The sequence below is a fragment of the Eretmochelys imbricata genome, chromosome 7 (assembly GCF_965152235.1).
Source record: "Eretmochelys imbricata isolate rEreImb1 chromosome 7, rEreImb1.hap1, whole genome shotgun sequence".
In the NCBI taxonomy this organism is placed as follows: Eukaryota; Metazoa; Chordata; order Testudines; family Cheloniidae; genus Eretmochelys; species Eretmochelys imbricata.
In genome coordinates this window covers 91,638,363-91,653,110 of record NC_135578.1, presented here as the reverse complement: position 1 = coordinate 91,653,110, position 14,748 = coordinate 91,638,363, and the positions used below count along the sequence as shown (strand labels likewise).

The 14,748-nt window shown below is 41.7% G+C and overlaps 1 protein-coding gene across 1 annotated transcript in view; it reads right to left on the bottom strand.

Moving 5' to 3' along the window:
• Positions 1-14,748, bottom strand: part of KIF20B (kinesin family member 20B) — a 68,735-nt gene that overhangs the window by 19,634 nt on the left and 34,353 nt on the right. Inside the window, exons 19-25 of the mRNA XM_077822741.1 lie at positions 12,329-13,547; positions 8,079-8,217; positions 6,774-6,896; positions 6,177-6,237; positions 4,827-4,952; positions 4,400-4,536; positions 956-1,111 (exon numbers count right to left, since the gene is read on the bottom strand). Coding sequence (XP_077678867.1) covers positions 956-1,111; positions 4,400-4,536; positions 4,827-4,952; positions 6,177-6,237; positions 6,774-6,896; positions 8,079-8,217; positions 12,329-13,547 — 1,961 coding nt within the window. The remainder of the gene's footprint in view (positions 1-955; positions 1,112-4,399; positions 4,537-4,826; positions 4,953-6,176; positions 6,238-6,773; positions 6,897-8,078; positions 8,218-12,328; positions 13,548-14,748) is intronic.

The window sequence follows — 14,748 nt, the reverse complement described above, 5'->3', positions numbered from 1 at the left end:
CTTTTCAAGAGCAGAATTTCAGTAAAAAAAGTCCCTCCAACTATTGATGTAACTAACCTGACTGTTTCTCATGAGTATTTTACAAGCTAGCCAACATAAATTTGAAGAGTAAACTAAGGGTTCATCTACAGTTGAGCTAGGAGATGCAATTCCCAACTCTGCTCAAGCTAGCATCTCAAAATAGCAGGTGCGTCCATGGCAGCCTGGGCTGCTGCCTGGCTACAATTGCACCCGAACCCCTAAGTACATAGTCAGGTGGCTAGCCTAAGCGGCCACCCACGTTGTGGAATAGTATCAGCCTTATCACTAGATCTTATTTATACAATGGGTACCACAGCCCTGCTGTGAAAGTGGTATGGATGGGAAAACAGTCATGTTCTCCCCCCCATACACACTATTACAAACTGTATTTTAAATCAATTATAATAGATTTTGCTACAAATCTGGGCTGAAAAATTAGCTTCTCTTCAACCTTCCACAGTCTCTCCCCCCATGCCCTTTATAACTGATTTTATTTTAGAAAAGTTGTTTCCTAAATGGGAGTTCTCCTCAGCTCTGTTGAGGAATCAGTACATTTTCACGTAAGGTCTCCTTTTGAGACTTAACTCAAGAGGAGCGACTTTGAGTCTTTGTGTTCCTTGTTCACCGATATGTAACTGGGGAGGTAATAACATCGGAGGAACCAACAGATTCATTTGCTGTTATGCCTAAGATGTTTCTTAATAGTTATGGTAAGTGTATGATAGAGAACACTACAAACTGAGCACCTCTGATCCTGACTTTCCTGTAAAATGACAAAAGAAGAAAAAAAGAAGTCCTCTGAAGGTCCAAATACCCTCAACTTAAAAGAGTTAGGATACCTCACAGGAAGCACTCTGCAGGATCAAGCCCTTTAAACTTCTATGAAACCTGTTTAAAACATCATGGGAATTAGAACAGATGGTCTATTACTCACCACTTCTGTTTGTTGCTTTACGTGACGTTCTCTATCTTCAGCAAATTTTCTCATCTCTCTGTTTCGGTGATTCTCAGCTTCTTTTGCTTGAGTTATAAGCCCCATTTTTTCTTCCACCCATTTCTTTCTATCAGTTCTATACTTTTCTTCAATTTCCTGCATTAAGTAATCAAAAATTTAAAGAGTTAGGTATAAATCTTTTCTTAGCCAGGGAGAAGGCTCTCCAAGGTTAGGCTGACGTTAAATTGACAATCTTTGCATATTGTAGAGAGGACACCCGGTTACATTTTTTAGGACAAGACAGACAAACCTAATAGTAAAACAAAGAAATATCAACCCACCAACTGGATACCTGCATATTCCTGAAATAAACTCTCTTTTACTTATAAAAATAACAAAGTTTCTAAAAAAAGGCTTTTGGAATGGTATTATGGGATAAACATTTGTGTTTTGATCTACACCAGTGTACATAACTTTGGCTAATCATAGAACCATAAAAGACTAGGATTGGAAGAGACCTCAGGAGCTCATCTAGTCCAACCCCCTGCTCAAAGCAGGACCAATCCCCAACTAAATCATCCCAGCCAGAGCTTTGTCAAGCCCGGCCTTAGAAACCTCAAAGATGGAGATTCCACCACCTCCCTTGGTAATCCTTCCAGTGCTTGGAGGGTCCCAGCTGAGATTGCCGCTGTGGGTGCTTTTTATAGTTCCTTGATTTTTTTATAAAGGGGGCTCGTATCTGGAGTGGGTGGCCTGACTGGGGGCTTCCTGCAGCTTGAACTTGGCCCTGGCTGGGGCCGGGACATAGAGACCAAAAGTTTTTAATGTCACGCGGTAGTCCTTGAGACCGTGTAACTTCACGTCTGCTTTTTCTGTGAACAGGGCTTTCCTGTTGAATGGGAGGTCCTGCAAGGAGCTCTGTGCCTCTCTGGACAAACCCAACAACAGGAGCCACGGCACTCTTCTCATGGATACTGCAGAGGCCATAGATCTTGCAGCCGCATCTGCCGCGTCCAAGGCTGCCTGAAGTGCCGCTCTGGTGGCAGCTGTGCCCTCCTCAACCAGAGCTTAAACTCCTTCTTATCACGCTCCTGAAGGGAGTCCGCAGACTTTGGTATTGAGCCCCCCAAGTTAAAGTCATATCTGCCCAGCAGGGCTTGGTGGTTTGCCACCCTCAATTGGAAGCTTGAGAGGGAATAAATCTTTCTACTGAGTAAGTCTAGTCTCCTTGAGTCCTTATTCTTAGAGGTAGGAGCGGATTGGCCCTGACGCTCCTTATGGTTGACCGCCTCGACCACTAGAGAGTTGGGGGCAGGATGGGTATACAGATACTCGTGCCCCTTGGCGGGCAAAAAATACTTTCGTTCTGCCCTCTTAGAGATGGGGGGCAAGGAAGCTGGGGTCTGCCACAGGGCATTTGAGATCTTTGCCACCCCTTCGTGGAGGGGGAGAGCCGCCCTGGTTGGCGCTGTAGCTGGAGAGGACATCGAAGAGGGAGTCTGAGGGTTCCTCCACCCCTGAGCTTGTAGGTTGAGGCTTGATGCTGCCCTTTTCAAAAGTTCGTGGTGGGCTTTTGTGTCCTCCTGAGGAACAGTGGGAGGAGGTGCTGTGATTGCCTCATCTGGAGAGGATGAGGATGGGGATGCGGTACTCTGTATCCCCACCAGTGCTGCAGGTGCCAACACTTGGTCCCCTTCTGAGAGTGGAACTGGGAGGCGCGCTCTGCTGACCCTTTCCTGGGGGGCTGATAGGGGGAGGCTGACAGTCTTTCCAAGGCTCCGGCCACTGAGAGAGCCACCACCGAGGGCTGCGTTGGGGCCCATGGGACCCATTAGTACCAGGGCACTGGCCAGGGACCCTGGTGCCACTGCACCTGCTGTGGCACCATCAGAGCAGACTCACCAACTGTCGACTCCGAAGGGAGGCTGGGCTGGCATACGATCTACCGCTATTCCAGGATGGGAACGAGTGACAGCGTCGCGAGCCATGCTGGGCTTGGGACCGTGAACCCGGCGTGGAGGAGTGGGAGTACCGTCTGTAACGGCTGCTCCGTGAACAGCTCCGACGGGCGGATCTGCGATGGCTGGTTCCCAGCAATCTATACCTTGGGCTGCGGGAGCGGTGCTGTGGTGGGGACCTCGACCAGGACAAAGAGCGAGAGCGGCATCAACGTTGGTACCGCGAAGGGCTATGATAGCTTCTCGGAGTCAGCGACCTCCGGTGCCATCTGTCCTGGTCCTGGCAGGGCACATTGTGATTGCGAGATCTGCGATCCCTTGAGGCAGAGCGGTGCCTGGATCCCCTGCTGCTTGGCACCTAGCCAGACAACCTGGTGGGGGTCGATGGGGACTGGTGCGGGCTGCAAGTGGGATGTTCACTGTGTGGAGAGCGGCTTTGGAAATCTTCCCTCGACTGTGAACAGTACCATCCGGGCGGCGACTGCGGAGGTCCAAGCGCCGGTTTGGCTCTGGACCGGGGAGCCGCTGATGTCGGTGCAACCGATACTGGTAGAGAGACATAACCTTGACATAGTCTTGAGCTGCCTGCAGGGCCTCCAGCATGGAGGGCACCTGAATGTGGCCACTGGCATCCGGGGAGGTTGGCTCGGAGAAGGCTGGGCTACTCCGCTCAACTTGAATCGGAGGCCGCAAGGTCAATGGGGATCGAGAGCTGCCCAACGCGGGTCTAGTCTCGCCCCCAGCCTTGCCCCGGTGCTTTGACGGAGAAGACCTCTTCTTCATCATGTTATAGTGTCCCGTGTCGGTGTTGACTGGTGGAAGGCACCATTGGGTTGCTGCACACTGATCCTGCAGTGCTCGGTGCTGACTCGGAGCGGTGCAGAGGTGTTCGGGTCAGGGCCGACTCCATCAAAATGGCTCGGAGCCGGATGTCCCGCTCCTTCTTGGTCCGAGGCTTACAAGATCTGCAAATTTTGCAGCAGTCGCTGAGGTGGGTTTCCCCCAGACAGCATGAACAGTCAGCATACGGATCACTCACAGGCATAGGTCTTTTACAAGTGTTGCATGACTTAAAGCCCAGGGTGCGGGGCATACCCTGACCTGGACATACTTCTAACTATACTTCTTATTCCCCCCCCACCTCCTTTTTTTTTTTAAACTACAGTTACTAACTAACTACGAACTAAACAAAGTCCAAACAGGGAAAGCTACAGCAGAGCAGTTCCAAAGCACCTTCACTGGTGGCAAGAAGAAACTGAATGTGGGGGGGAGCACACAGCACCCCTTAAACTGCCCCATAGAAGTGCCACTCCAGGGGTGGCTAGGGGCATTCCCCTACGGGTACTGAGAGAGGAAAAACTTCCGGCACCGTTGAACATGGCGAGCACGCAGATGAGCAATCACTCAAAGAAGAAAGAGGTGATACAGCTACTTGCCTGCTTTAAATTTAATGCTCTGTGTTTAAAATTAAGTCACCAAATTTTACCTTAAGTCTTTCTTGCAGACTGATTAGTTCTCCACTAACTGCATCTATGTTTTTGTCCTCATGTTTGTTTATTTTTTGTTGACACTCGCTATTACTCTTCTCCAGCTCTTTATATTTCTGCTTCCATTCTTCCAATTCTAGTCAGAATACAAGAAGAAATAATGTGGTTTGCATCAATTTCAAGCTTACCACATTTACACCCTTCTTGTAGTACAGCTCCCACATTTATCAGTCACAACTAATGCCAAAGCGAAGATATGGCAGAAAAGCCACCACTAGGCCAAATCCTGCAGTCTTTAAACAAAACTCCAATGGTGTTTTGGATTTGGTCCAATATAATAGTTACAAACTCAATGATAAAAGTGGTGAAGTGTTCCTAAGCATCTAAAAAGTATGTTTTTGCTCATACTTTAGATAGGTAGTTTACCAGAAACTAATTTCTCAGTCTCTTCTAATTTGGCCTCTAGCACTTGATCTTGTTCCAGCTGAGTCTGTTCCTGTTCCTCTAATGTCAGTCGCATGTCTTCAATTATTTTCTCTTTTGCACGCAGATCTGGAGATTTAAGAATAGATTTAAAAAGGAGGCTCCTTCTTCTCCCCACCATTCCCCCCAATTTAGTGTGCCCATTAAAAGCTTTGGATCCAAAGCTGTGTTACAAAGTACAAGAACACATTTATACTCTGATGGCCAAAGTTCTCACACTTGGGTATCCCCACCCACAAGAGTAACAAAAAACTAAAATACAATCTACCAGCAGCAACGGGCTTATCCCAAAAGGAGATCTGGAGGAAGAGCATTTAGTCATTTGAAAGTTTCCTTGTGAGTGTCTTTTTCCAATACTATATGAGAGGGTAACCACTGTTCAACTGAGGTACATTCATCAAGGTCACATGTGACTATCATTAAGGCTCAGTTTTTGTCACGGTTATTTTTAGTACAAGTCACAGGCAATAATGAAAAATTCACAGAAGCCCTGACCTGTCCATGACTTGTACTAAAAATACCCAAGACAAAATTGGTAGGCTGGGCAACTGGGGGGTGGAGGGGCTGGGAGCTCCAGCCACCCACAGTAGCCGGGAGCTCCGAGGGTCCCTCTTGCCTCTCACGGTGGCAGGGATCCCCTCTGCAGCTGGCGGTGGCTGGGAGCGGCGGGGGTCCCTCTTGCCACCCGCAGCAGCTGGGAGCTCCGTGGATTCTCCCTGCTGTGGGGCCCGCCCTGTAGCCTGCAGTGCCCGGGTGTGGCGGATTCCCCATGCCTCCCGTGGTGGCCAGGAGCCGTGGGGGAGCTGTGGGGCTTCCCCTTGCCCCCTGCAGCTCCCAGCCAGCACTGGCTGAAGTCAAAGGTCTTTGGAAGTCACAGATTTTGTGACTTCCGTGACAAAATTGCAGCCTTAACTATCATTAACCAGTCAGCATTTTAATCCTTGAGATTTTATTAAAATGGCGGCTCTCACACTTTCTCAGACTTTTAAAACGTTGTAAGTGTGGGTATAGCAAGCCCACAATCCTTTTTCATTTTATTTTTGGAGATAGAGTTTGGGATTTATATCCTTTGCATCAACTTCTTGCTTTCTAATAGACCAACTGACATGAGCTAAACAAAACAGCAGCTCATTATCTGAATGTTTTAAATACTAGGTTTGGAATTTGTTCCATCCAAACAATATTTTTAATATTTGAACATATTAAAACCCTTTAAGAAAATTATTTACACAACAAGAACCCATTATGCTGCCATTTCATGACAGGATATGAACAAAAATGGTTATTGCTTACCTTTACATGCATTCTGGTATTGTTTTGAGATTTCTTCTATCTGCTCATTACCCAATAGTTCCTAAGTAGTATATCAAAAGGAAATTAGTACTAATATGTTTGAAAACAAAGATGCACACTGGCATTTGGTAAGAGTCTGGAAAGTCTCACTCAGAGCTTTATTAAATAATAAGCTGATACTTAAAAGTGAAGAAATCTGGAATATGTAGCTTTTCCATCTACCAAAGAGGAGCATTCTCACAGCCAGTCTACTGGTGAAAAAGAGAAGGTGTAAACTGAGGCACTTCAACTATTTATCCAGATGCTTCAAGCCAGAATAAGAATATTTGCAGATCAGGCCTTGCTCATTCACCTATATATGTACTGAACACTTAGTTCTCTCAAAGGCAATTTGATGAGGCACTATTATGAGAAGGTCCTTAAAAATGTTCTTGTCCGTTAAGTTAATTTTAGCATGGTTAGTTCTATTTTACCCTATTTCCTGTGACTGCCTTACTGCTTAGAAACCTTCTTATATCATTAGAAACTGATAATTAGCGAATGACAAATGGAGGGCATATCAAGTCGTTTATAAAACTTAAGAAATGTTCAAAATACCTTTTTAAGTTGCTGGATTGTCCGCTGTTTCATATCTAGTTCCTCAGCAAACTGGTTTTTAGTTTTCTCATGTTCATTAACTTTGCTTCTCAATAATTTCTCCTTGGAACGCATTGTGCACACCTGCAAAGCAGACAGTGTCATAAAAGGATGAGCAAAAGTCCACAGTTAATTGTCCTATGTTGGTTTGGTTTTAGATGGCATAAATGGATTGTATTTACGAATAGTATTTAATATGATTACATGACAAGCTTTCAAATAATTAGACAATTCTCCATTATTCTGAAAAATGCAGGTGCAATATATTACATTTTCATCTTAATTAAGAAAGAGGTCTAATCGCTGAATGGGAAGATTTACTGTATTCAACTGATATCAATGCAGGTAGCTTTGTCAAGCAAAAATTTCAGCTATATGTATAGAACTAAGAAGCTAATCTTTTAATTTTAAATGGTAGAGTTTTAAAAAGAGGCTTTGGTTGACATTTGATCTCAAGCCTTTCCTGACGCTTCATAAGTGGTTCAGCATTAAATATTTAGGATGCTGGTTAGATGAAGGACAAGAAGCGCTGTTATCCTGGGCAGGCAGCAATACATGTAATTAACCTCTAGTGCAAGACTCCACACTATAGCCTCTATTTAAAATGCAAAACGGCTATTACTTGCAGTAAGCATTCCATTTTAATTATGCTACTGCTTGGTAGTTACATATTAGTCACTAATACAACTAGAAGTTATTCTCTTTCATTTCCTTTCACAGATCAATGGAATTTGTAACCTTAATTTTTAACCACAAGAGAAACAAAATTAGCACTCTCCCTTTCTGATAAACCTTTGCCTCCCCCCAAAAGGCCAATCAATGTGTTATCTTCAGAGACAGTCTGGTTTCCATCAGTTTAAGAAACGGAAAGTCCCAAAGTTAGTCCTGTAAAACAACATAGTCCAGAGTGACACATGATTAGATTAGTCTGGAAAGTTCTTCTCAGATTTGCCATTATTTTCAAGTCATCTTGAACCCATGGCAAACATACTACTAGCAAGACTGTTTTTCTTTTCAATATCTACATGTCAAAATATGAGTTACTGTAGTCTTCTCAGTAGTTTATAGGTTTTGTATCAATAGTTTTCAGGTTCACTTTTACTCTAGGTTCAGAATTCTAAATCTAAAGAAGTTAAAAATATTGTTTTAATATTAAATGCTTTAACAATTCATATAACCAAAGATATATTTAAGAGAAAATATTTGATTAGCAGAGCCCTACATTTAATCTGCAAAAGAAACATGTTTCTTCTTATGATTACAGACCTCTTTCTGTACTTGCTCAATTTGTTTCTTAGCATCAGCTAGCTTTTCTTTCAGATCTGTATACTCCTCATCTTTCCTCTGACAATCCATTTCTAGCCGCTGTATGAAGGCAGAACTCTCAGAGAGTTCTTTATTTAACCTGGAGGAGGAAGGTGGGAAAGAGGAGGAAGGATTAAATATCATTAAGGAAGTTAAAAGAAACTATTATAGAGGAAGGAGTTGTAAGCTGCAAAGTAATGTTTAATTCAAAATCTTCAGAGAGTGTGTGTGTGTGTGTGTTTGTTTAAAGGACACATTTCTATTAGGTTTTAAACTTTTTTTTTTAAAACTCAAAAAGCCCTAAACTTTGGAACAAAGCTACCTTAGAGCGTTCCTTTAATGTTCCATAAATATAAATGCAAACAAAAACATATAAAATGGAACTTCTACTCTGTGACTTAATTAGGGAAGAGGCCTTTCAGCATTTTACAAACTTAGGACTCAATTCTGTCATCCTTATATTAAGTAGTATTTTATACTTCATAAGCCCCTTTGATTTAAATGGAACTACTTGATCAGTAAGGTGCTACTTACTCAACATGAGTAGACTCAGATTTGAAAGCCAGATAGGACCATCATGATCACATAGTCTGACTTTCAGTACCCTGCAGGCCACAGAACCTCACACCCCCTCTCTTTTAATAGACCCCTAACCACTGGCTGAGTTACTGAAGTCCTCAAATCATGATTTAAAGACTTCAAGTTACAGAGAATCCACCTTTTACTCTAGTTTACACCTGCAAGTGACCAATGCCCCAAGTGCAGTGAAAGGCGAACAATCTCCAGGGTCTCTGCCAATCTGACCAAAAGAAAATTCCTTCCCAACCCCAAATATTGCAGTCAGTTGGACCATGAGCATTTCAGCAAGAACCAATGGCCAAACACCTGGGAAAGAATTCTCTGTAGTAACTCAGAGCCCTCCCCATCCAGTGTCTCACCACTGGCCTTTGGGGATATTTACTATTAGCTGTCGCAGATCAGCTACATGCCACTATAGGCAGTCTCATCATACCATCCCCTCCATAAATTTATCAAATTCAAGTCTTGAAGACAGTTAGGTTTTTGCCCCCCCCCCGCTCCGGTTGGAAGGCTGTTCCAGAACTTCACTCCTCTGATGGTTAGAAACTTTCGTTTAATTTCAAGCCTAAATTTGTTGATGGACAGTTTATATCTATTTGTTCTGGGGTCCACATTGGTGCTTCACTTAAATAACTTCTCTCCCTCCCTGGTATTTCTCCCTTTGATGTATTTATAGGGAGCAATCGTATCTCCCTTCAGCCTTCTTTTGGTGAGACTAGCTCTTTGAGTCTTCTCTCATAAGGTAGGTTTTCCATTCCTCGGATCATCCTAGTAGCCCTTCTCTGCACCTGTTCCAGTTTGAATTAGTCTTTCTTAAACATGGCAGATCACAATTACACACACTGTTCCAGATGAGGTCTCATCAGTGCTTTGCATAATGGTACTAGCAGTTCCCTGGCTCCATTGGAAATACCTGACCTAGGATTGCATTAGCCTTTTTCATGGTCACATCGCATTGATGACTCATAGTCATCCTGTGATCAGTCAATACACCCAGGTCTCTCTCTTCCTCTGGAGCTTCCAACTGGAAAGTCCCAAGCTTATAGCAAAATTTGTTGTTGTTAGTCCCCAAGTGTAAGACCGCACACTTTGAACTACTAAATTTAACCCAATTTCTATTACTCTAGTTTTCAAGGTCATCCAGATCTTCTTGTATGGTATTCTGGTCCTCCTCCATATTGGCAAGACCTCCCAACTTTGTCATCTGAAAATTTTATTAGCACACTTCCACTTTTTGTACAAAGGTCATTAATAAAATTGTTAAATAGGATTGGTTCCAAGACTGATCCCTGAGGAACACCTCTAGTAACCTCCCTCCAGCCTAACAGTTCACCTTTCAGTATGACCCTTGTAGTCTCCCCTTTACAAGTTCCTTGTCCATCTTCTATGAGGTCCTCACTACTCACCAATACCATATCTAAAATGGCATCAACTCTTGTTGGTTTGGCAACTATCTGATGAAGAAATCTGTCAGCTACCACATCAAGGAAAATTTGGGCCCTACTATTATTAATAGCACTTTTTCTTGAACTATATCTGGGAGGTTAAAGATTCTCATAATCTCACAATTCCCAGGAGTATTTATTTCATTAAAAATATTTTTTGAATGGCTTTACCCATATCCAGATTGGATCCTGGGGGGTCTGTACTATACTCCAAAAACTATCCCAGGTGAGCCTCTGGTAGCCTTCTTCCCCAAAGTCATTTTGATCCAAACAGACTACTTTATGTATTCCATCACTTCTAATTTTTTTGTATATTAATTGTATCATTAATATACAATGCTACTCTACCACCTTTACATTATTTCGATCTTTCCTGAATAGTACCTACCCTTCAATACCTGTACTCCAGTCATGAGTACTATTTCACTATGTTTCTGTTAGCTCTATAATATTTGGGTTCACTTCCTGCACCAGTAGTTCTAGTTCCTCCATTTTGTTACCCAGGCTCCTTGCATTGGTGTACAAACATCTTAGTTTTGTCTGCTTGGCTTTACCCAGATTCCTCACCCGATTAGGTAGTCATTCTACTGCCACTATCGCCTACCTGTTAACTTCATTAGAACTCTCTTTCCTCTTAATGTCCATTCTCCTACACACTGCTGTTCTTTTCTCCATTGCTATAGTCTCTTTCTTGATTTTTCTCCTGGTCAATATTAGAATCAGGTGTGGAGATGACATGAGCATCTCCCAACCACCTCCCCCAGATTCCTAGTTTAAAGCTCTTTTAAATCAGTTGTGCTGACCTCCATCCCTGAAGTCTATTTCCCTCCCTACTCAGGTGGGAAAGAACAGTCCTTTGTCCGTGAAAGCCTCCCAGTGGTCAAACATTCCAAAGCCTTCCTGATAGCACCACTGCCTCAGCCATCTGAGGATTAGCATAATTTTGTCTTACCTTCGTTCTCCTCCTCTAAGGTCAGGTAAAGGGAGTGCAATTATGCCAGGCTGGTTCCACTCTCCTACACTCATTTCCTGTTTAAGTTTTCATACTACATCCATCACCAAGTTATCCAACTGTTTACCAAAAACTGCTGTTATCACATAACAACTATTAACATTTTAATATTTTGGACCCATGTCAAGTTATCTGCTTTAAAAGATTGCCGTATATGAAGCTTCTGCTCCAACATTTGCACCTGCTACTCCAAAAAGGTTATCTAGTATCAGGATTTCTAACAGGTAGGTTTATATAAAAGTTTTTCTTGCCTCTGGTTTCCATACAAGAAGTAAATGGTAGATGAATATTTAACAGAGTTCCATATGTAGAGGCCATTTTAACATAGGAACTACTTTAGTTCACTGAAAGATCGCACACAAGTGTACTAATACAATAATTGGGTATACTCCACTGTATGGCATTCAACAAACTGATGCAGGAGACCCTAAACATACCAGGCTCCCCTTATTCATATTCTGAGAGTCCCTTAAACACAAGCTCTTTTCTAGAAAACATTTGAATCTGGTGGATAAAGTGAATAAAATAAATACTCATGATTGTACCATATTTACTTAGCCTGAAAAATCATTAAGCATCTATGTCCATTTCACTAGTGGAGATATAATTTAGTTAGAAATAACTGATAATTATGGCAAAAAGATGCATTATGATAAAGTGCAAAAAACCTGATCAGACAGACAATCTCCACCTGAGAAGATATTCTACTCTGACTTTTAGAGGGGGGAAAAAACCCCAACCCCAAAAACCTAATTTACTACACAAGGTAGGTACATTGTAGAAAATTTGGAGAAGTTAGAAATAGTTCCTTATCGAAAAGAAGTTAGTACACCTGGTACAAGTATTACCTTGTAAAATGGATTGCTTTTACTGTTAATGACAAGTTTAATTGCAATGTCTAATTTGTACTCATGTTTCCTTCCATGTACTGATGCTACAGGTAGGAATTTACTTACTGGGTTTTATACATTATCAAGATATACAATTAAACAAAGAGAAAAAATAGCCAGTAATGTGTACAAATGATTTTCAAAGATAAATTTTAGTATCTAAACCACTTCTTAGCAGTTTAATCTGGATAAGTATCTGAGTGTTATTTGGAACTGAGCAGATGCACATTCAAACTAGTCTCATCTTAGATTTCATCTCAAGTGTCTATTCAATGCTGTACTTACTGTTCTGTAACTTTTTTTGATTCTTCTTCTTCTCTCTCCTTTTCCTGAAGTGAATGTTCAGTAGTTTTCAAGTTATTCTTCAACTGTATGACTTCCTCCTTCAGTTTTGTTTCCTGATCATTTAATTCTTTGATTTTTATTTCTGAATTCATACATTTCTTTTCCAGGTCTTTTATATCCATTTCCATCTTTAAAATGATAGATTCTTTTTCCTTAAGTATTTGTTCTAACCTGGCTGCATTGTCATCTTTAGCCCTATAAGCCTCCAAGAGGCATTCAAGCTCTTTTATTTTCTCCTTGTGGCTGGCACTTTGTTTCTCAAGATGGGTAATTGCACTTCTATCTTCAGCCACACGTTTTTCAGACTCACAGATTTTTTCCTGTAATTGTTCTTGTAACTGATTAACAAGGTTTTCCTTTTCCTTTATGGACAAATTACCCTGATTTGTAAGGTCATCCAATTGTATTTTTAGTTGATTGTTCTCACTCCCAACCTCACTGATGCTCTTTTGTAAATTTTCAACTTGTTGAAGGAGTTCTTGGATCTGATTACTTTTTTGGGAGGAGGCCTTAATAATTTGCTTGCACTCTTTCCAAATGCCCTCAATACTGCAATGAAAAGAGCTCTCTCGCCTGACATCTGCAATATTAGATGTCTGGCACTGTGTGTTTAAGGAATGCATTTGAATTTTCCCTGGTTTATCTTTTTGAGAATCTTCCAAAAAATCCTTTAGATTGACCAGATCAACATCTACAATATGAGATTCTAAATCAAGTTTATGCAACTCATCTATCTTTGTCTGCATTGCTTTTATTTGTGACACTTTGACTATAATATTCTGACTAGAGGCTTCTACCTCTGTAGTCAGTTGTTTAATCTTCTCTTCTTGCTCTTTATTTATAACTTTCTGTGTGTCTAATTCAGAAGCTATTTTCCCATAACTAGCCTGACACTGCTGGAGCTCCTCACTCAAACCAGAAGCCCTTTCTTTTGAAGAAGATAGCTCGAGGCACAAGTTTGCCATCTGTCTATTGAACCCTTCTTTTTCCCTTTTTTCATTTGAAAGTTTTTCTTTAAGTATAGCTAATTGACAGTCTAGGGATTCACTTCTTTCCTGTAATGCTAATATTTCTGCCTCTTTTTCTAAAATGTTCTGTTGCATTTCTTCAATTTTCTTTTGCTCTATTGCATCACCTTTACCTGCACTTCTAATGGAACCTATAAAAAGAAAAATAAGTATCACTGTATTGCTCTTGAAAGCAAAAATATTAATAAATTATACATATCAAGAAGTAACTTTCAAAACTCTGTGGGAGATTTTGGCTGGTTTAGTAAGCCTTAAATCCTTACATTACGCAATATTTTGAAGTTTGGCCTTTAAAGGTGATCCCAAAACCTGGAAGCTACATGTTTGAACAGTACTACAGATAGTATCTTCCTTAGACTTCCAGACAGGGTGTACATTGTCTCGACTTTCAGTAAGCCAGAACATGAATGGCTTGACGCTGATTTGTGCTCTGTTCAGGTTCCCAATCTGCTGCAGTGATGGTAAAACTTTGTGATGCCTAGTGCACAAAAATAACTACCTGACACTCAACCATCCTCAATTTTACACCTTAGCTGGCCCAACAATCTTACATCCTACAGATACACCCATCTGCCAGATGCAGAGAGAAACCAGGAGTTTCTTGGGTTGTGTAAACTGTCCACACCTCTGCCACAAGCAACTGACCGCTGCTTCTTTAAGTAAGTGGCACCTAATGCCTTTCCACCATATGCTGAAGGTTTTCCTTCCCCAAATCTGCTTCTGATTTGACACAATGGCAGCTTAAGGGTTAGAAGAGAAGGTATATTGGGAAGTCAAATGTGTGTGCAGAGGGAAGTAGAGAAAGGAAGCCAAAAAAGTAAAACTGATTTTCTGCACTGCCTTCCTCACAAAAGTATGAAGAAATGCTCCTGAAGACAAAACGTTGAGAGTTTGGAGACCTCAAAAAACTTCAAGGGTACAAAGAGCTCTCAAAACACACACACAGTCTGAGCTTCACCTTTAAAATGTTATTGTTTTTATTACGCTAAGGCTGATTAACCCTAACAATGGAGCAAACTGCAACTCCCATTGACATCAGCTAGAATCACTTCTGAAAAATTGGGAAAATTTTCTACTGAAGCTACATATAATGCAGTGTTAGGGAGTAGTTCCCTGGTCAAATACATATGGAATTGGCAGGGAAAAGTGTGTTTTTACAGAATATAAAATCTGTGTAGAAAATGGTGCAGTTTGCAAACACAGTAAGTTGTAGGTAGACTGCACAAACTATCATTAGAGTACTTTGTAAATTTATAGCAGTACACCTTGAGGATATACTTCTGAACTAGCATTAGTGTGTGTAGACACATAGAGGTGGAAGGAATTTCCATG